General features: G+C 47.6%; 1 protein-coding gene and 2 pseudogenes across 9 annotated transcripts; all 3 read right to left on the minus strand.

Annotated features, from left to right (window-relative positions):
- Window positions 1-1,500: 1,500 nt before the first annotated feature.
- On the minus strand, window positions 1,501-5,632 carry LOC136497756 (uncharacterized). Of its 9 annotated transcripts, none has more exons than XM_066493610.1 (6): window positions 5,350-5,632; window positions 5,040-5,122; window positions 3,916-4,017; window positions 3,745-3,838; window positions 3,065-3,233; window positions 1,502-2,926 (listed from the first exon to the last, which is right to left on the minus strand). In XM_066493610.1, exons 3-6 carry the CDS (start codon window positions 4,000-4,002, stop codon window positions 2,857-2,859), a joined length of 420 nt encoding a protein of 139 aa, XP_066349707.1. In that variant the 5' UTR covers window positions 4,003-4,017; window positions 5,040-5,122; window positions 5,350-5,632; the 3' UTR covers window positions 1,502-2,856. The 9 variants fall into 9 exon arrangements, with proteins under 9 accessions (XP_066349702.1, XP_066349707.1, XP_066349708.1 ...); XM_066493611.1 differs by having other exon boundaries at window positions 3,916-4,030; XM_066493608.1 differs by having other exon boundaries at window positions 5,027-5,122.
- Window positions 5,633-8,485: 2,853 nt separating this feature from the next.
- Window positions 8,486-10,842, minus strand: LOC136495187 (phytosulfokine receptor 1-like; annotated as a pseudogene).
- Window positions 10,843-12,527: 1,685 nt separating this feature from the next.
- Window positions 12,528-21,702, minus strand: LOC136496237 (G-type lectin S-receptor-like serine/threonine-protein kinase SRK; annotated as a pseudogene).
- Between the last annotated feature and the right edge of the window lie 203 nt (window positions 21,703-21,905).

The following is a 21,905-nucleotide window of genomic DNA, read 5'->3' on the forward strand; positions in this document are numbered from 1 at the left end:
TGCGTCCAGTCTGCTGCTGCTCGTGTTACCGGCACTGTCTGTAGTATGGGTTATAGATGGGCGAGAGAGGGAGCAGATCCCAGGTCTTTGTTGAAAGGATTGAAAAGTGCTGAGAGTTTGTTCAGCTGCTCAGACGTGTGCTCATGCCTCTGTCTCCCTCCTTTTATAGAAGAAGGGGAAGATGCAGGTTACATCAGAAAAAGAGAAGAGAAGAGAGAGAGAGAGAGAGAGAGAGAGAGAGAGAGAGAGAGAGAGAGAGAGAGAGAGAGAGAGAGAGAGAGGGAGACCGCCGCGTCCTTCTTCTCCTTCATGCGGGTCCTGCCGAGGCTGTAGATGGTGATGGAGACGGCTCCACGTCAGAACCCTGTTCACCACTGGTGCTATGCTTCGACGTCATCAGCTGGTCGTGGCGTTCCATCCCGTCCTGGCGGACGGCGTGGTGAACCGACGTGCATGTCAGCAGCCATACAGGGATTAGGCATTACAACGCCCACGCACCCGTCACTGTTGGCGATGCAAACCCCCGGACGTGGCCTGTCGTGGCCACGTGTCACGCCAAGGCATGCCCGCGCCCCTTCTGGTGTCAGAGGCTTGACCCAGGCCCACACGCTTGGACTCGTAGTGGTTGGGGGTGGTACGGACCCCGCCGGGCGAGGCGGAGCTCGTGCCCGAGGGGTCAGGCAAGACGGAGCCCGTGCCCTCGGGGTCGGACGAGACAAAGCCCGCAGCCCTCAGGGTCAGGCGAGACGGCTCCCATACTCTCGGGGTCGGGCGACACGGGGCCAGTGCCCGAGGGGTCTGGAGGGTGGAAACCGTCCCTTCGGGGTTGGTCGAGATTGAAATACGTCCTTAATTATCTAGGCGAGTTGTCGTCCGCGGTCCTCAGATCTCTTCTTCAGGTATCCCTAATACTAATACCCGACAATAATACTTCGCTACAGACCTAGCAAAGCTTCCTTAAATGAGGGGTATTATCAACAGATGTATCACAAGTTGAGGTGGGAGGGTGTATAAATATGGAGGTCCAGAGATCATTTAAACGAGGAGGCCCAGAGATCTTGAACAATAAAGTGGATGGAAAACCTTTGTGATCTTTGGGTCTCTTTCTACTCCCTCTAAGCTGATTTTTGTTCGCTTCTGTTGTTGCTCGATGTGTATCATTATTGTAAGATTCTATTGGCTTTGTGATTTTTGTTTGCTTCTGTTATTGCTTTTTTTTGTAAATTGATATGCCCTGGATTAATAAGAACAGGTGCGCTGGAGGTATAGTTTATAGTCTGCAGCAACTAGAGTCCATTAGTGATATATGTTTTCATGTTTGTTAGAGAAACATTAGCAAGAGGTAAAGAAGAACAACATTGAAAAAAAAAAACAAGTGACTAATGATTGTATGTGAAGAGCGATTACTAACTTCAATATTTAGTTGTCATGAGTCCGTCACTACATGTCTGTACATAGAACATATTTAAATTCTGCCAGTACTGAACTAGTATTACCATGTAGTACAGTGTATTTCTGCCGATTACTTGAAGTGTTCATGCATGTCTGAATACCGTACAGAATCATGCCACAGAATGTGAAAATGTTCCTCTGTGGCTTTGTTTTGCTTGAGAATTCAGGCTGCCCTGTATCAGGAAACTCAAGATTTATTTTATTTAAAGAAAGATGATGAAGTCCACAACATTCACAAAGGAATTGTGTTTTTTGTAGACTATGTAATCCAACAAACATGATTGTGCAGTGCAGTTTTCTTCCACAACCACAATAAAGATTCCCACTTCGCCCCGTTCGGCTTACCCAGAAACTGGCTTATTCGGCTCGTTTTTTCAGCCAGAACAGTGTTTTTCTCCTACAACAATTCAGCCAAAACAGTGTTTTACAGCCAGTTTCAGCCAAGTTTCAGGCAAGCGGAACGGAGCGTTCATTTCATCCCTGACTCTTGTCAAGCAGCTGAAGAAATGCAATCAGGCTGCTTTATCCTCAGAGATCCGAGGCAAGATCAGTTGATTGGTCAACAGCTTAACATATCAAACCTTCAGATGTGTACTTTGGTTTGATCCATGATACCAATTTGTCGAATATAATAACCAGAAGAAGGGGCCTGTATAGCACACTGGTCAACACTGTATCGATCCTGCATATCACTGTTCACTGATGTTGGTCACTGTAGCATCAGATCTAAACAGTTCACTGGAAGATTGGACAACTGAGATCTGCCACTGCATAAAATATGTAGTGTAGAAGGGTCTTCAATCCAAATCCAAACAGCCCCCAAGGTCCCTGGGCTGGATCAACTCTCGTTTGCCTGGAGGCGGAGCCGTCGCCTTGAGCTCAGAGCCGAAGCCCGAAGGTTAACCGCAGACCTGGGCGTCCTAGTAGGTGGCGTCGGCGTCCACAGGAAATTTCCCCGATTATTCGGCTCTCAACTTTTTACAGCTGGGGCCTGGGGCACGACGCAGGAAAAGGAGTCACTGGATCAGCGACCAACCAGCAGAGATCACTGAGCCAGTGACCCCAGCTCACTGCACCACGCGGCAGGACAGCACACCAAACACCAATTCTCCATAGACTCAAAAAAAAAAAAGTCACAGCAACCAAACCAATATACATATACACGCGAGGAAGAAGGGAGTTTGGGAGGTCAGGGGGTGAACTGAAGGCAATACAACGCGCGAGCACCCCCTCAAGCAGTCTCACTCACAGTCACGGATACAGAAACTTGACTGGCTGCATCTGATCTCGTTGCGGCAGCTACTGCTTTGGTCCTCTTCTTCCCCACACAAACAAAACGAGAAAAACTCAAGCTCGGAATGTACCGCTGCCGCCGACACAAATGATGTTGGTGTCTCCAGAAGATTACGCCTCCGATTTGCTGTTGATCGCCAGCGTGAAGTAGATCAGTATCGTCGTCCCCACGCTCGACCTGCTTATGGCACGAGAAACAATGCCAGCCAGACATCAGAGAAAGAAGCCAGGAAGAACCGCCGAACAGAGACAGTGGTGTGACGTCGCCAAGAAGGCACGGCTTACAGCATTGCTAAGAAGAGAAGAAGTATCCACTTACAGCGTCGCGAATAAGAGGAGAATTTTCCGAGGGTTTATGGATGTGAATCGGCTAAATCGTTTGCTCCTTCCTTCCCCAGAATCAATAAGAACAGGTGTGCAGGGAGTACAATGTGGAGCAACCAAAGCCTTGTTCTGGCCCAGGGGCTGCTCCAGTTGAGATGGCACAACTGCAGAGAATCAGATTCAACAGAAGCATAAATAACGGTAGTTATGGCTGTTAAGTACTGTCTGCTGTACAGGAGAAAAGCAAGGGGACAAAATTGCAGCCATAAGATAGAAGCACAATTTATTTTAGCCTATGAGGACCAAGACAGCATTATACTAGGTTAATGTAAGCTGTACAAAGAATTTCATAGTTATCAATTCAAAGGCCAGAGGAAACATAAATATAGTCAAACGATATAGAAATCTTATAGACAAAAATAGAATCTCTCTTTTATATAGGAAAAAGATTTGCGGCCAATATGGCAATCAGGATGATGATAAGTACAGTAACAAATTGCCCAACATAAGTGGGTACATAACAAAGATTTTTTTCTTTTTGATCCAAACAGACACGGGTTAGTGGATCTAAAGGCACACATGATTAGACAATGCATGATTAAACAGAATGAGCCATTTCCGTAAGTATCAAGAAAGCCCAAACATTAAAAGTAAGAGATAATACCATGTTGTTACCTTTGATGATAAGTTTTTTTGCCAAGTCCTCTTGCTCCAGCTCATCACCGCCCCTCCTTTCCAGCCGATTTGAACCCTTACGTGATAAGGCCCTCTGCAGGAGAAGAGAATGTGGGCTTAAGAAACTCAGAAAACTATTGGCTGTTTAAATTTTCGAGTAAAAGGACATACAATCATTTTCGGACTTCCGGAGCAGCATTTATCAGGTGGTTGAGGCAGACCCTCAATATCCAATACCACATTGGCAGTTTTGTCCATGCTTGCGATTGGGCCCTGCGACAAAAATCTGATCAATTCATGAGAAGTACCAAATATCATATCAGCGTGTGCGGTTGCATCATCTAATGGTGCAATAAACAGAAGGAGCACACTAATGTGCTTGACCCACCGCTATCAGGACAGTTATTCCCAATAACAAGCGTTGTTTGGGAAAGCACAATTGCACAGGGGCATAAATTTAATCAAGGTAGTACAATGGGCATCATGATTTCTCGTAACGATTTCACGTCTACTAGCTACACAATAAATCAAATTAGTTAGCTCTTACTAGGGCCTTCTTTTCTAGAAAAGTGGAGCCAGTACGTACCAAAATGCTCGTCCTACCAATAAGCATAAGATTCACCAATGTAGGCCACATCCTTCATAATAAGTTTACCAAACAGAGAATAACGAAGCAAGCAATGCGCCCACTACAACCGAAAAAAGAAGCAAGAAATCAATGGATGGACCTGGTGTAGGCTAGAGCAAGTATAATTGTAGTCTGTAAGCTGGCTAAATGCTAAGATGAAGGAGAGATGAGAGGAGAGATGAGTTGTAAGCTTAGGCATAATAACCAAGAAACTATGTGAGAAAACAAGTGTGTCATGTATTGACAGTGAACACATGGCTCCTATATAAGTAGGTTGAGAGAAGGCCGTAAAGAAATCTTAAAGCAATCGGTTGTATTATTAGCCGTGGCTCTTATATATCCTTCACAACATGCACTAGGATAGGAACAAAATCTGCAGCTTTGCAACCGTTTATTTAATGTGATCCCATTTACCAATGTAACGAGCAAAATATGACAAGTCCATGGCAGAATAAAAAAAATATAAGCAGAACACTATGTACTGGACACATCACACATGCTCTCAAGCTAAACTGCAGGTATGGTATGCTAAAACAAAAGCTGCACAAGTTTGTTCTTTTGCTTTTTGTATAGTCATTTCTTGGGACCGTTGCAACCAACCAGTGAGAATTTTCAAAAAGCGGAGACAAGAGTGGGTCAGATCTTAATCCACACCCTTTTCTCCCACCGGTTCCCACAAGGCAGATATGAACCGTGAGCTTCCTCCACTTCCCAGAAGACAGCAAAGCAGTCTTGTTTATCTTCCCAAAGCTGAAGAAGTAGGAACAGAAGTTAACCAACGGACCTTTTAATTAACTGGAGAGAAATACGAAAAAGAATGGAAAACAAAGTGAACTGGGTGGTGGTTTTAAAGAACAAACAAAACTGAATGGACTGAAGAATCCATCATCCATGGCAGAAACAAAGATTTTCGCTTGAAGGCAGGATTGCGCAGAACAGAATGGACAATCCATCCGAGCAAGCAGTGGCTTCCTTACCGGTGTCGGAGTAGGCCGATCCAGTTCCGGCTGGATCTCCGCCGCACCGTGTTTTCAGAGGCGGCGAGAGGAGGAGAGGTGGGGCGGCGGCGGCGGCGGAATGGTATCAGGCGTGGGAGTGCGGTGGGGAGAGCCTACACGAGATGGCGAAGCAATGAGTGCTCCTTCTGCCTCCCGCCGTCCCAATGCCGCAGCTTTATCGACGGACTGGTGGAGGCGCAAGCAGGAGCAACGGACGGGAGGAGAGAGGGAGTTGGGAGGTGGTGGAAGGGAGAGGAGTGGTAACCGCGGAAGGAGGAAGGGAGCAGCAGGAGGCGGTTTGGTTTGGTTTGGCTCACGAGGCGTTGCCGGTCCCACGCCCGCGCCGCAAAGACCAGGTCCATGGACCGGAGCCCTGTGGGGAGGAGACAGAGCCAGCCGCAGGGGGCTTGGTCAGGCGATGGGCACGGTGCAGCCAGGTCATGGCGCGGCCTGCGGGTGGGGGCCAGCCCGCCCAGCACGGGCGCGGCAACCGAGGCGGTGTCAGTGAGCGAGCGGCAGCGGAGTGCGTGGCGGTGTTGGGCTCTTGGCTGGCCTGGCCGTGTGCGTGACTGCGTGGGCCAGCCCCGCCTGCCCCTGCGAGCACCTGCCGGACGACCAGACGTTGTTGGCATCCCGGCCGCAAGTAGCAGCAACGGCCACGCTGCCACGCACGGTACGCGATTTTGGTGAGAACGGCGCCTCATGCCGTCTCGTCGTCGCCGCGCCGCAGCACTCGCCATTCCGTCGCGTGTCCTCCTCGCGCTTGCCCGCCGCGCCGCGCCGCGCACGGGATGGCTCGCGCAAATGGACAAAAGGTTCGGTGACCGAGAGAGGGATCCATCGCCGATTGGCCATGCGCTCGATCCAAGCTCGCCGATCGTCGGTACTCGGTGTGCATGCATGCAGCATGCTCGCCAAGCACCGAGCCGGCGCACGCCCGGCCAGCGGCCATACGAGGGCACAGTGACGTTGCTGGCTGCACTGCACTGCACCTAGCCTATAGCCAGGAGGAGCTTTGGCAGGGCACAGCGGTCCTCGTCGACGAACAGCGGCACAGCGCTGTTCCGAGTTCCGACTTCGATCGCCTGACGAGACGCGGTCCGGCGTTCAGAGGACATGGCGACATGCACGCTAAAGCTGGACGGATCTCGCGCTCACATGCGCTCGCGGTCGCGGCCGCGCCACCGCACGGCGCCGTGCCATCACGGGCAGCGTTGCCCCCCACCAACCGGTCCGATCCGCCTGCCTACGCTGAAGCCCCCACGCCACGCGCACCGCTCGTCGACCCGCCGGCTGGGCGCAGCCGGCACCGGCCACACCGTCCGATCAGAAGGATACCTTTGGCGTCTAGCCATGTGGATACCCGGCCGGCCGGCATGAAAGAACTGCGAACGAGGATCCCGAAGCACGACGACATGTTCATTTCCTTTTTTTCTTTTCAGGGCTCACATGTCACTTGTCTGTGCGTGTGGAGTGAGTGCTTAGGATTGCCAAGTGCCAACCTTGGAGCTTGGAAGCATGCACGCACGTTGTTTCCGTTCCTTGATTGTAAAATCCCTGTAGCCGCTGCGGCTTGGTTTGTAGCCGCCGTGTCCAGATCGACCGGCCAGATCGTGTTCACTGTTCAGACCGGCATTGTTCACAGATCTCCGCATCCTGCTTGCATCCAACGTGCCGAAATGAAATTTAGATCCTCTGTCTCTGCCGGTGCATTATTTGAATTTGGACGTTTTGGATCCAAATGGTCGTGTCCAGTTCGAATCAAAAAGTGTTACGAAGCGGACCTGTCGGCTGTCAGTCAGTCAAGCGATGGGGGCCGTGCCTCATCTCTGTCTGAAATCTGAATGAATCATCGAGCCTCCAGTTGCAGACTCGCAGCACTCCCACTCACGGGTTGGCGCCATTTTGGCGTCCTCTGCAGCAGCCTGCATGAACGGTTGCTCGCAAGTACAGCGTCTCGACGCCGACGCGGTCGGTCCGGCCATGTGAGCCCGGAATTACGGCGCTAACAGCATGTTCGGTTGGTTGGTTCGTATCGTTGCTGCTGGTTTGTGAAGAAGTACTGTTGGTTGATTTGTGTGAGAGAAAAATATTATTCCGATTGAAAATTTACGATCGTTTACGACAAGCCACAGCCAAACGAACAGGCGACCGGCGAGACGTGGCAGGATTATTACACTGTAGGCAACAACTGTGCTGGAGCTGGACTGTTGCAGCTGCAGCCGTGGTCCAAGCTGTCTCGGTTAGCTGCCCATTGCGTGCATGCTAATATGCAATGCATCTTCTCCTACTGCTTGACTGTGTTCCTTGTCTCATCTGCTGGCTGTTGCGTCCGTGTGATCACGGTAAAGCTGAGCCTAAGTACAAGGCTTATCTGTCGGTTAACATTAACCACAGCTGGCCTGGCCTGCCCGTAGTTCATTAAGCCTGGGCGACAACACAGTAATGCTCGGCAAGTTGCTGGTGCTTTAACCTCTTTTTGCTCCGTTTGCGTGCCCTTAAACCTGTCTTGATACGCTTCTTTTTTCATCCGGAACAGTGTTTTCCTCTCATAAATTTCTCCAAACCATCCAAATTCCTCCAGAACCATACCATCCAAATACGATCACAAGGGGTGCTCTCCGTACAGGGGCAGCAGACGTTCTTGGACTCCTGAGATGGGGCCTTGACAAGCAGCAGCATATACAAAACACGTTTATCAATGTAGGAGTACGTAGCATCCTGCAAACACATGTTTCAAAATTTGTAACAAAAATATATAATATATATAGTGATAACCTCTTTTTAAATACAAATCTACACGTACCATCGATCTCAGCACCTACAAACAATTTCAAATTAACTAAATCTATATAAAAGGTACAAACATTTATGATACAAAATAGATATTATTAAATTAATCATATTTTCATAAGTAAATCTATCAAGGTGCCATGAGCCCTTATCAAAATTCCATTCGGAGTTTCAGACAGAAATTCTCTGACAGTCGACATCATGGTTCAGTACTACCGAACTGCAGCCACCTAATCTTTTCAGTACTACTAGTTGAGACAAACTTCGAATGATGTCGCACTTGAGTAGGAATCAAGCGAATTCTATATAGCACTTAGCATAGTTCGCAAAGCTGGAATAGAAGCTCCAGACATCTTTCAGGGATGAACTTCATTCTCCTTTCTAAATCTGAGGCTGGTCACTTTCATCACTGTCCAGACACATGGCCTATCAAGTAATAAGCTGTCAACCAGCCTAAAATATGCAATCCTCCAAGGCCTCACAAAATACAGTGCACTCCAGAGCATCAGAAGCCCGAAGGCAAATCCAACTTCCAGCATGATGTATGTGATCTGCTTTGCAGTGTCCATGTCATGGTGTTCATCTTCATCCTCTGATTGCACAGCCTGATGACAGGACTTCCAAAGAGAGCAAAGCGCAGAATTGCCCGCAAAATCCTCATCTGAAAAGGTGGAGAACTGACCCCCTGTTGGGATGTCTCCAGACAAATTGTTGTACGACACGTCAAACTTGGAGAGGAAATTCAGCTTTGTTAGTGATGATGGGATGCTCCCATTGAGATCATTGTGGGCTAAATTCAGAACTTCCAAGCTAGACATGCCTGATAACTCATAAGGAATTGGCCCTGAGAAGTTGTTCCAACTCAAGTCCAGCACGTGAAGGTTCACGAGATGACCAAAACCTGACAAGATCGGCCCAACAAGCAGATTGTTCGAGAGTATAAGTGACGGTGGGAAGCTACTGACCTGGTTGTACTGCAAACCTTTGCCAGTTGAATTCCTCTTGATGAAAAATGGGAGGTCCTCTGTTGGTGACGGCTCACTCAAGCTATTAGTTGAAATCAAACTCCTCAACTGTTTGAAGCTAATAGGAAGCTCACCACTGAAAGAATTGTTTGACAGGTCGATGTAGAAGAGGTTGTCCAGCTTCCCTAGCCATGGCGGGATATTCCCATTTAACTTGTTCCAAGAAATGTCGAGCACATTGAGGCTTCCCAAGCTCTGTAGCCAAGGTGGAATTACGCCCGTGAGCAAACAGTTTGCCAGTACGAGCATCTGCATGCTCTTGAACCCACTGATGCCATCCACAGGAATTGTCTCACCACCGCGGAAATTCCTGGTGAGCACCAAACTAGTCAGGTTGGGCAGGTGTTGCAAAACTCGCAATGCTGAAGATAGGTTCGTGAAGCCATTTCCTACGAGTCCTAGGTACGACAGGGATCTCAAATCCTTAAAGCTCTCTGGTATCTCCCCCACGAGCTTGTTCCTTGCAAGATTCAGCGTCCTCAGCTCGGTGCACGACGGCGATGCCAGGAGGTATAACACCACTCAGATTGTTGGTTCCAATATCAAAAGTATTCAGCTTCGGCAGCAAGTTGAAGTCGATAGCAATCTCACCAGACAGCGAGTTGTTCCTCAGGCTGATTACCCTCAGCAGTGGACAACTGGACAGGGAAGCAGGCAATTCACCATCCAACTTATTGGTGGCCAAGTTTACGGACTCTAGCCACCTCATCTTTCCAAAGACATCAGGGATGGAGCCAGTGAACCTGTTATAGGACAAGTCAAGCTGCACAAGCTGAGAGAGGTTACCAAGGGCATTGTCGAGACTGCCAGTGAGCTGGTTTTCCTGTAAGCGAAGCCTCCTCAACTTGGGCAACGTGTACAGGTTGCTGGAGAGGTCGCCAGTCAAGTCGTTTCGGTCGAGAGAGAGCTCCACGAGCGCCTTGCATCGGCTCAGGCCGCTGGGCACCTCACCGGAGAACCCATTCCCTGAGAACCGCAGAACCTGTACCGGCGCATGACAGAGCGCGGATGAGTTGATGCCGCCGGAGAAGGTGTTGCCGGAGATGTCAAGAACCGTTAGCTTCGCCGCGGCGGGGAACGAAGGGTGCGGCCCGTCGAATCTGTTGAAGGAGATGTTGACCAGCTTGATAGCAGGAAAGCCATCCTCGCTGGCTGGGAATCCGCCGGAGAACAGGTTCACGCTGAGGTCAAGCACACGCAAGCCCGGGAGACGGCCGAGCTCCACGGGCGCCTGGCCGCGAAGAGAGTTCCTGGAGAGGTTTATCGCCACGAGGCTGTCGAGGGAGGCGATGGAGGAGGAGATGCCGCCACTTAGGCTCTTGTTGGAGAGATCCAAGCCGACCACCCTCCCAAGATCGCATGAGACGCCGGTCCAGGAACAGCAGGAGGTGTCGTTGGGACTTTCCCATCCGACAAGCCCGGCGTCGTCCGTGCCCAGGCCCTTGGAGAAGGCCAGAAGCGCCTCCAGGTCGGCAGGGTGACAATGAGTAGTCTGGTTCAGGTACTGTCCGACAACAGCGCCATGGAAGTGGACAAGTACGGCGGCGACCAGGAAGTGGACGAAACAGCGGTTGCCTCCCATATCTCCGGTGAGAGGCGGCCGCTGAATCAGCTTAGTACCGTACCAAAGATTTCTGCTGATTGGTCGTGGTGGGATTGGGAAGGAGGCCCTGTGGAACGAGGGAGCTATCAGGCATTCAGGCATCAGCCATGGTGGTTGACTTGGGAGGCAGGGAGCATCTAGCTGTGGATGAGCACTAAAATGGATATCGTTGTATTTTAGCTAAACTCTGTACTGTTCTTTTTCTTGGAAGTTGTAAAACAATGAGCTGACTTTACCGCTGCTGTCACCTGCATGAAACTTGAAAAGTACTACTAACATGCGGTTTGACGCTTTAAGCACGCAAGAACGGTTCAACCCCACCTAGTCTTGCTGCAAGACTCTTGTAGGAGATCGATGTACAATTCAGCCCTTTCTTCTAAGTTTTTTCGACGGCACCATCAACACCAACAAGACATGACTGTTGGAAAGGAGAATTCCTTTGAGACCGTCTTTTCAAAAAAGAATTTCTGATCAAACCGGTCATCAAAGAAATCAATTAGGAAAATCGTGACCTAGACACATCTCAGTGTTTTGGTAGAACACGAGCAGAGCATCGAAAACACGGCTAAAATAAGCCCCAAACCTGCAAACGAACCGGTGATTTTAGCAGCTAGTTACTTGTTCTTCATAGTATTACAAAACCTAGTTCCATATTGCAATTCTTAGAATGGAAAATATATTTTCTGAATGGAGAAAGAGGTAAGGCAGATACGAAGACCGAAGAGCTGAACATTGTTTCTGAAACTTCAGTGGAAGTCTGTCTAGTCTGAGTTAAGCTGGCAATTCTGAAAACTATTTTCTGAAGATAGGAGAGATGAATTCTGCTGTCACAGGTCATGGTCAATTGAAATAACTTTTATAACTTCTTGCAAACGTGAAGATTATTAAGAGCTCTCATCTTCTGACTCGACAGCCAATAAAAATGTAAGCAATAATGCTCAGTTCTTAATAGTAATGTTATGTGGGGCCGACAATACCAAGCCACTCTAGGGCTCAAGATGCTGCCAGGAGCGTAGCAATAGAGGTGCATGCAGCTGTGATCAATAACAATTAGTAGATGGGCAATTAGTAGATGGTTGGTGATTAGTAGTTATGGTTGCAGCAATAGAGGCGCATGCAGCTGCCAGAAGCACAGCAGTAAGAGCATGCGGCTGTAATCAATGCGAATTAATAGTACGGTTGAAAGATTAGAGTTGATGGTGGGGAGAGAAACAAGAAGCTAGAGGCTGGGCAGCTCTATTTATACTCCTGTAATCAGCTTATGAGGAATCAAGCAATGAACAATAAACAACCCAGTTACCCCAAATATTCTAGTCTCCCTCCACGCCGACTTTGCCCGGCCTTCCTCTTGGCACTGGTTATCCTCCCTATCCCCGATATGAACTAAGGTTCATAGCAAGTAATAAGATGCATTGGCCTAGACGGATGTCCACTGCTTGCAAATCTCGAGAGAACAACTAATCTCATGTGAAATAGGAATACCATTTTTCTGAAATTAGGTATATCAGGTCGATACAAATATCATCAATTCTTAATGCATCATTCACAGCTATTTCTTTTTCGCATACACTCTAGACTCTACTCGAACTAGGTGTTTTCTATGTAATACGCTCAGAGACAGAACAACCACCTATGCCAGAATTCTCTTGTCCATCTACAATTAAGAGAAGATTTCTTACACTCTTGCAATTTGTTAAAATTCACACAGAAAAAAATTGGCATTGAACATCTAAGATCTAACGGCCTTCTAGCGTCATGAAGCTAATATCATTCACAGACAATACCCTGTCATCACTGGCTCTTCTAGGTTCACCGTCCCTTTGTGCAAAATACACAGGTTGCATTAGTACCGGGAGCTGCATGGTTTTGATCTCCAGCATGGACACAACTGCTGAGATGAGGGGCCTGAAACTTGGACTGTGTTGAACACACAAGAGCCCTATATGGACGCATCGTGAAGCTTCTTCAAGACAACTACTCTCCATAACTGACGAGTCCACCTAGTTCCTCTATTTTTCCATCTTTCCACAAGTTCCATGCCTGAACAGAGATAAAATTGCTAGTGAGGTCACCTCTATTGTCTTTGGATAGCTTTAGTCCCTAAATTCTATGCATTTCGATACTTACATATGAGATAAGGTCAGGATAATCCATGATAATGTGTGTTGACCTGATCCTTAATCCACTTACAATCTCCAGCAATAGAACGCCAAAGCTATAGGTGTCCGATTTGACTGAAAAGGCACCTTCCATTGCATATTCAGGAGACATGTAACCACTATGCAAATGATTTCACCTATAAAGTCAGCATAGTTTGACAAAGTGCAGGCATATAAATTCAATATGAATAATCAGCAATGAAGGAGTAACTTACCAGGTCCCAACAACTCTGTTAGTATTAGCTTGAATCTTTTTTTTTTGAATGCAATGGCAGGAGCTCTGCCTTTCAATTAAGATAGGGAAAGATAGTTTATGTACAAGCAAGGACACTTGAGATGAGGATTTCAAACCCCCACAAGCATGTAAAGGAGGGAAACGCACGGCCCAAATGGGGGACAACAACTAAACATAAGCGAGTGCTCTCTTCCTTTACTCTATGTCTTCCTTTATCCTTGCGGCTACTTGCGGCACCGTTTCTATCCTGTTGTTGAAAATTCTCCTATTTCTCTCTTTCCAAATATTCCAAAAGGTGTAGATTACTACCCCATTAAGTCGTCTACGCTCAGATCTTGGCACTTTCCTTACCGCCTCTTCCCACCATGACCTAATATGGATGGGGTCTACCTGGGGTTGCTGTTGCAGTTGAGTGAAGTTTTCCCACGAGAGGATTTGATCCCAAACCGCCTTAGCAAAAGGGCAACATAGGCATAGGTGGAGGCCGGTTTCTAAGGGACCATTGCACAGCACGCATTGTTGTTGGTGTGGCCACCCTCTCTTTTGTAGGTTTTGCGCCATTAGAATTTTATCTTACACTAAAATCTAGGCGAAGATCTTGCATCTATTCTCCACATGTGCTTTCCAAATCAATCCCGTACGGAAGGGGACGAGCGAGCCTTTGAATTGAATTCTGTAGGCTGAGCGGATGGAGTAAATCCCATCCTTGGTCCATCGCCAGATGATGGTGTCCTAGGACGCCCTGTTGTAGGTGCACCTCCTGTATTCGTATCCAAAGGGACACAAACTCCTCTATGTGGACAGCCGAGGTGATTTTCCTTCCTAGCGTGTGCATCCAATTGTTATTCCGGAGCTCTTGTTGCACCGTTCGGTTTGTCCTTCAAACAAGGCGAAACAAGTTCGGGGCTAGGTACCTAGGAGCTTGTCCATCAAGCCAATTATGGTGCCAAAACTTAGTCTTTGCACCATCACCCAAAGTTATAATGATTGAGGAGTTGAAGAGGAGATGATCATCGTCAGAACATGGAAGCTCTGAGCCGCTCCAAGACTTGGAGTTGTCCACCCATTCTTGCCAAAGCCAGCAGCAACCGGAGGGCTCTCCCAAATCTATCAAGGTCAGGAACGCCTAAACCCCCAAGGTCTTTTGGTCTGGTAACTATTGGCCAGTTAACCAGGCAGTGTCCGCCATTGGCATTCTCCTCCCCCTTCCACAAGAAAGATCTTCCTAATTTTGTCGATCTTTTTCTTAGCCCATGCCACCAAAGGAAAGACTGTGAGGTGGTAGGTTGGCATGGAGGAGAGGACATAGGTTACTAGAGTGAGGCATTCCACTTTGTTTAGCCATCTACCTTTCCATTTGGGTAACCTTTGTCCAATACGGTCAATGAGAGGTTGCACATGGACTTTTTGCAGTGATCTGATGTGGAGTTGCAACCCCAAATATTTGCATGGGAAGCCCCCTCTACTACCGGTGAAGGGTGATAGGACTTGGTCTAGGTTGACGTTTGCACAACTGATTAGATGCACTGAGCTCTTTTGTAGATTAATATGGAGTCCCGAGAATGTGCCAAAAGCCTGTAGGATGATTTTGATGGCTTCTACATCGTGTTTTGTTGGGCTGATGAAAATAGCCGCATCGTCTGCATACATAGAGGTTCTCCATTTTGCCGCCGTGATGGGTAAGGGGGTGAGTATCCCATGTTGAGTTGCTTGGTCAAGCAAACGTTGAAGCGGGTCCATAGCTAGGATGAATAGCATGGGTGAAAGCGGATCTCCCTATCGGACGCCTCTGGCATGGCTAAAAGTGCCCCCCTGCCGCTCATTAAGCAAGGGTGTCGAGGTGGATGTATGTAGGAGGATAGAGATCCATTCACGCCAGCGCGGTCCGAAGCCTAGGGCCTGCAGAATCTCAAGCAAGTACCCCCAATGTACCGTGTCAAAAGCTTTGTGGATGTCTAGTTTCATGAACAAAGCCGGTATCTTCTGCCTATGTAGCCTTTGTACTGCTCCTTGGACATAAAGAAAATTATCATGGATGCTTCTCTTTTTTATAAATACACTCTGGCAGTTGGAGACGAGGGAGTTCAGTCGAGGGGCAAGTCTGTTAGCTAACACTTTGGAGAAGATCTTTGCAATGCTATGGACGAGGCTGATGGGTCTAAAATCTGTAACTCTTGTTGCATCCATTTTTTGGGCAGAAGGATAATGCAAGCCAAGTTTAGCCATTCAAAACCCTGGGCATTCAATGCGAATAGGCTGTTCATGGCTGCCATAACATCATCTTTAATGATTTCCCAACAGGCTTTGAAGAAGGCACCCGTAAAGCCATCCGGGCCTGGCGCTTTGTCAGAAGGCATGGAATATATAGTATTTTTTACCTCATCCTGGGAGAAAGGCACCTCCAAATCAGAGAGATCCTGTTGATTGTAGCCAAGGGATTGCCAATTGACTGTCGAAGTTCTCAGAACCGCGAAGCCAATGTGATTTTTAAAATAATCTTGTATCACCTTTTCTTTCTGTTGATGAGCCACCACAATCCCCCCATCCGTATGCAGACAATGTATGTAATTCTTTCTACGACGTGCATTGGCTCTACTGTGGGAAATTTTGGTGTTAGCATCTCCACACCGGATGTATGTGAGCCTTGATCTCTGTCTGATTCTTGATTTTTCAATGGCTGCGAGCCCAGGGCTACGGGCTTTGAGGCGCTGACATAGGTGAAGCTCCAAGCCAGTGAGCAACCTATGCTCTTGGGCTGCTTGTAATTGTAACAATACTTCTTTCACTATGGCGAGCTGCAGCCTCGTATCCCCTATCTTGTCTTTTTCCAATGCTTGATTCCTTTTGCTACACGCGCCATTTTGATATGCAAGCGTTTCATAGGAAGAGCAGAGGCGACCGGCCTATTCCAAATGTTTTGGATAAGATCTTGGAAGCCTTCCATCTTAGTCCAGTAATTTTCGAAGCGAAAGGACGTGCTCTGATGGTGGTCAAGCTCTCCTTGCAGTAGCAGCGGGGTATGGTCCGACATGGGCGATGGAAGGGAATGTAAGAAGCATGCGGGGAAGAACAGTTTCCACTCGGGGGTACATAGTAGTCTATCAATTCTAGTGAGCGTTGGGTTCTCCTATTGATTGCTCCAAGTGAAGCGGTGTCCATTTAGCTTGATTTCTTTGAGCCTCAAATGATCGATCGTCGCTCTAAATGCTCCCGTGAGGAGCCAGATTAGATTGGAGCTGTTCTTGTCTTCTGCCTGGTGGATGAGATTGTAATCTCCCAGGATGAGCCATCTATTGTATTCCTGGTGGCGGAATATTCTTCAATTCTTGGAGGAATTGAAGTTTGGCTGCCTCTCCTAGCGGGCCGTATACCACTGTAATTTGCCACTTTATTCCATCCGCCCTCATGTTGATTTGCGCAGTTATAGCGTTCGAGGTCAGTGCAATGTCGGAGAGGTCGAAGAAGTCTTCATTCACAGCAAGGAAAACGGCCTCCTCGAGTCTGTTCCTGCCGGGAGCACAATATAGGAGTTTACAAATTTTGCTCCTACTGTGCGGCGCACCACATTATGATCCGTAACTTGCATCTTTGTTTCTTGTAGACATACAATGGTGGCACCAGTGGTTCTCACTAACTTGCTTACCGAGTCTTGGCGGGCAGCATCATTCAAGCCCCTGACGTTCCAGTTAAGTAGCTTGAATCTGATCACCATTGAATATCCTAGCCATACCAAAATCTGATATCTTGGGGCTCATCTCCTTATCTAACAAGATGTTGCTGGCTTTTAGATCTCTATGGATTATTCTTAGTCTTGAGTCCTGATGGAGATACATAATTCCTCTAGCTATCCCTTGGATTATCTTGAACCTTGTTGGCCACTTAAGCATTTTCTTTCTCGTAGAGTCTGATAAGAACAGCACAAAATGAGGCATTATCATAATGCATATATAGAACTGTGTTTGCTTGCAAAGTGATAACTATTGATACTTGAATTTACCAAAAAGGAAGGAATCCAAGCTTTTGTTGGGCAAGTATTCATAAACCAACAATTTCTCATCTTCATGAATACAACAACCAAGAAGCTTAACTAGGTTCTTGTGCTGCAGTTTTGCGATCAAGGCCACTTCATTTCTGAACTCCTCTGTGCCTTGCCCAGAACCCTTACTAAGTCTCTTGATGGCTACTTCCTTGCCAACTTCCAACTTTCCAAGGATGTTTTAATCATTCCAAATGAGGTAACTGAATAGTACTTTGTTTATCACTGTGAGTTTCATGGAAAAAGGAAAATTATTTTAGAACTCTTACCTTGTAAACTTTACCAAATCCTCCCTTCCCAAACATATTAGAGTCAGAGAAATTGTCTGTTGCAGCAATAATGTCATTAAAATTAATAAATGGGAATTCTATATTTTTCTCCCTAGGTTCATCTGTAGACTCCAAGTATTCTATCATCATTCTCTTCTGAGCTTCCTTCTTTTGCCGTTTGCCTGCTAGTAGAAAAATCAAAGGGTTCTTGTTATCAACACTTCAAGCACAATGTAGCATGTTGGAGAACAGGGCTCTTGTTATTTTTACCTCTGTATTTGTGTGCCCAGAAAAAGGCTATGAATGCAAGTAGTACCAGGCTTGGTATGGTCAAGAGTAAAATCATTGTTAAATTCCTTTTCTTTTGAACTGCACACGGAAACAAACTGATTTGTGAACACTGCACCTCCACAATGATTAATAGATTGATATGCTTAAAATATTTTTTCTACCACTCAAATGGTAACACCTCCAACATTGCTCCTGGGGTTTTGATATTGTGGAGGTTATATCACATATGCTTATACGTTTATTTACTGTTACGATTATTAAAATTGTTACCAGTAATAATGAATTTAAAAGCATTGAGATTATAATGCGATTGGTGTCAGGGCAAGCTATGAGTCATATTCACAAGTTCTGTTCTGATGATTTACTATGTGTTTGCACTAATGTCGGTATAGTTTGTAAATGTCACTGTAGGATCAAAGAAATGTGGTGATTGGATAGTGCATACCAGGTGAAGACTCGGCGAGCCGGAGGTACAAGCTCTGAGCTGCAAGTGCTGCCCTACCCATGTCAACGAGATCCCCAGTCTAGACCAAGCACCTAGATGTGCTACCCATGGTGTCAGAACTGCTCAAGTTGGTGAAGGCATACGCCGTGCAAGAACAGTTCATGCTGCACTCAGCTGCGCACTGGTCGAAGCTTCTGTCCCCCACATCCAGGAACTTGTCAGGAAGCTTCACCTTGGGCAAGGTCACAAAATGATTTCCGTTCCCGCATTTTCAGGGCTTCCTTTCTCTGGCATCCTCTTGAAAAGTTGAGACTGTCAAGAGGCTCAAACCCATCAGGGCACCGGAACGTTGGAGCAGCCCCTGTGTTGGTCGCAGTAACTGAACGGGGGCCACAAGCGCCGTAGAGATTGCAATCCCCTGGGGACTCAGAGGTGACTGTCCAGGGCAATGTGCTGTTGCTCCATGTCAGGATTCTCAATCTGCCGGTGTGGTCAAGCAGTACACGTGTGTAGGGTGCGCCATCGGAGACTGTGTACATGAAGTAGAAGATGTCCTCTGTGTTAACAACGGTTTTGTACATGATAAAGTTGGTGTTGCTTCGACTTTGTGTCGCCGGACACGAAGATACCGTCAAGCACAGTGGTGCGGTAGTATGGCTGGCTTCCACGCCAAATGAAGATCTGAAGGTCAGAGCTGGGATCGACACTGCAAGAGAACTCGCCAGTTGATGGATCGTCAGCCCCTTTCCAAGCAGCGAGACTGGTGACCACTTGATCCTTGTAGCTTATCAACAGCCTCATGGTTGGAAGGATGGTGTCAGTCGGGTGATCAAAGCTCTGCCATATCTCTGTGCCGTTGGAGGAACGGAGCACAAGGTTTCCCGAGTTGAGTAATACCGCCACAGCTCCAGCATCAACAGTACTGGTCACACTGTTTGTCCAAAGGAAGCGGCCATTGGAGTCCAGCAACGCCAGCTCTGAGCTGTTGGTGATGACAAGCTTGGCAGATGAGGGCGTGGTGACTGGGCTGTCGCGGTTGGCGACCCACACTACGGTGCGCCCCGGTATGTTATGGTACCAGATCCCGATGTATAAGTTGTTGTTGGAGTTTGCAGGGAGAAGAAGCCAGCCTGTTCGCTGGTTAGTTTCAGCTAAAGCTTATCAGCTAGTCAACAGTGTTTTTCTCTCATAACAAATTAGCACCAGCCGAACTTATCAACCTAGAAACCAACCAGCAAACAGAGCCAGGGTCAATGCCCCCACCAACGTCAGTGCAGTTCCCTTTCACTGCCACTGGATAATGACTAGCACAGTACACACGCTTCGCTGCGTGCGCCTATTGTGCGTGCTTATTTTTTAGAAGGAAAGAATTTCCATGAAAAGAAACAAAGCAAAACAAAAAAACTTCCCATGAAAAAAGCGAAAAAAGGAAAAAAGAGAGAGAGAAATGAACAGCACCGCACAGTGCCGACGCCCCAGAGGCCAGGGATTCCTGCGTGTATAAAGAGAGTATAAGTAGTTATTTGTTCTCCACTTAAGTAGGAATCAAGCAATGCTGTATATCACAGTAAAAGACTATTTACACAAGCGCGAACCTGGAAATAGCAGGGCTGGTTTGGGCTGGTTTTATGTGAGAGGAAAACACTGTTGGTTGGCTGGTTTGGGCTGGTTGAAATCAACCAGCGAACAAGGTGAAGGACGAACTTCATTCCTTCTTTTTATTCTGAGGTTGGTCACATTCTGTACTGTCCAGATACACGGCATATCAAAGAACCTATCGATCAGACTAAAATAAGCAGACCTCCAGGGCCTTGCAAAATACAGTACACTCCAGACCATCAGCAGCCCCCCAAAAAATCCTACTTCCACCATGATGTGTGTGATTTGTATTGAAGTATACATGTCGTGGTGTTGAGGTTCATCCTCTGATTGCAACGATTGATAACAGGAATTCCATAGAGGGCAGAGCCCAGAATTGCCTGCAAAATTCTCATTTGAAAAAGTTGAGAACTGACCCCCTGTTGGGATGGCTCTAGACAAATTGTTGTACGACACGTCAAACTTGGATAGGAAATTCAGCTTTGTTAGTGATGATGGAATGCTCCCATTGAGATTATTGTGGGCTAAATTCAGAACTTCCAAGCTAGACATGCCTGATAACTCATAAGGAATTGGCCCTGAGAAGTTGTTCCGGCTCAAGTCCAGCACATGAAGCTTCACTAGATGACCAAAACCTAACAAAATTGGCCCAGCAAGCAGGTTGCTCGAGAGTATAAGTGACGGCGGGAAGCTGCTGATTTGGTTGTACTGCAAACCTGCACCAGTTGAATTCTTCTTGATGAACAATGGGAGGTCCTCTGTTGGTGACTTCTCACTCAAGCCATTAGTTGAAATCAAACTCCTCATCTGAGTGAAGCTCATAGGAAGCTCCCCACAGAAAGAATTGTTTGACAGGTCGATGTAGAAGAGATTGTTCAATTTCCCTAGCCATGGTGGGATATTCCCATTTAACTTGTTCCAAGAAATGTCCAGCAAATTGAGATTTTCCAAGCACTGCAGCCAAGGCGGAATTGTGCCTGTGAGTAAGCAGTTTGCAAGGACAAACACCTGCATGCTCTTGAACCCATTAATGCCATTCACTGGCATTGTCTCACCACCACGGAAATTCCTGGTGAGCACCAAAGTTGTCAGGTTGGGCAGGTGTTGCAAGTTTTGTAATGCCGACGACAGGTTCCTGAAGCCATTTCCTCCGAGTGCTAGGTACGACAGGGATCTCAAATCCTTAAAAGTCTCTGGTATCTCCCCCACAAGGTCATTCCTTGCAAGGTTCAGAGCCCTCAACTCGGTGCACAATGCAATGCCAGGAGGTATGTCACCAGTCAGATTATTGCCACTGCGAGAAGGGAAATACTGGTATGAATGGATGGATTGTATTGCAATGGGATCTTGGCCGGTACATATAAAGTGCCGAAGCACTTGCATAGCTACATGCTAGGGGATCACTAACTCAGTCATAGGATTACAGGTAGGAGCCAATGGCTAAGAACTAGCCTATCTATGGTGAGTACCAAATATAGTCTAACATCCTCCGCTCACAGCGGGAGCGCCGCACACGATGAGACTGGAGAAGAAGTCAACAAACATCCCCCACAGTCACAACTTGGCGCAGTGTAGACGCTAGGACTGGAGAGAAAACCGGTAAGGACTCATGCAGATGATAGCCCTTTTTGCCGATGTCGAGGTAGACCGAGCGCGAGGGGCGAATAGCCGTAGTCAAAGATGCTGTGCGTAGGATAGCCGTGGTCGACGTAGTAGTCGAGGATGCCGAAGTTGAGGTAGCCGCATAAGCCGCGGGCGCACGATGGGGTGCCAAGATGGTGGCGCAAAAGAGAAGGCGCCGTAGACAAAGATGGTGACACGTCGAGGCAATCGTCGTGGGAGAAGGTCGATGCCGATGATGTAGTCAAGGCCGCCATGGCGAGGCATGCCCCGGGTTTGCCAGGCCCGATGAACGCATCAAGGACGAAGGCATGCACTGGTGTTGCCAACACTGGACGTGCAAGGGAGAGTGCACAACCAGACACGCCATTGTCTGAGGGACTTGCGGAGGGCCTCCATGACAGTCGTAGGTACAGAAGAAAGACGGGGTAGAGGGTGTCGATGTGCGAACATAAGGTTG

This window comes from Miscanthus floridulus, chromosome 12 (assembly GCF_019320115.1).
Source record: "Miscanthus floridulus cultivar M001 chromosome 12, ASM1932011v1, whole genome shotgun sequence".
NCBI lineage: Eukaryota > Viridiplantae > Streptophyta > Magnoliopsida > Poales > Poaceae > Miscanthus > Miscanthus floridulus.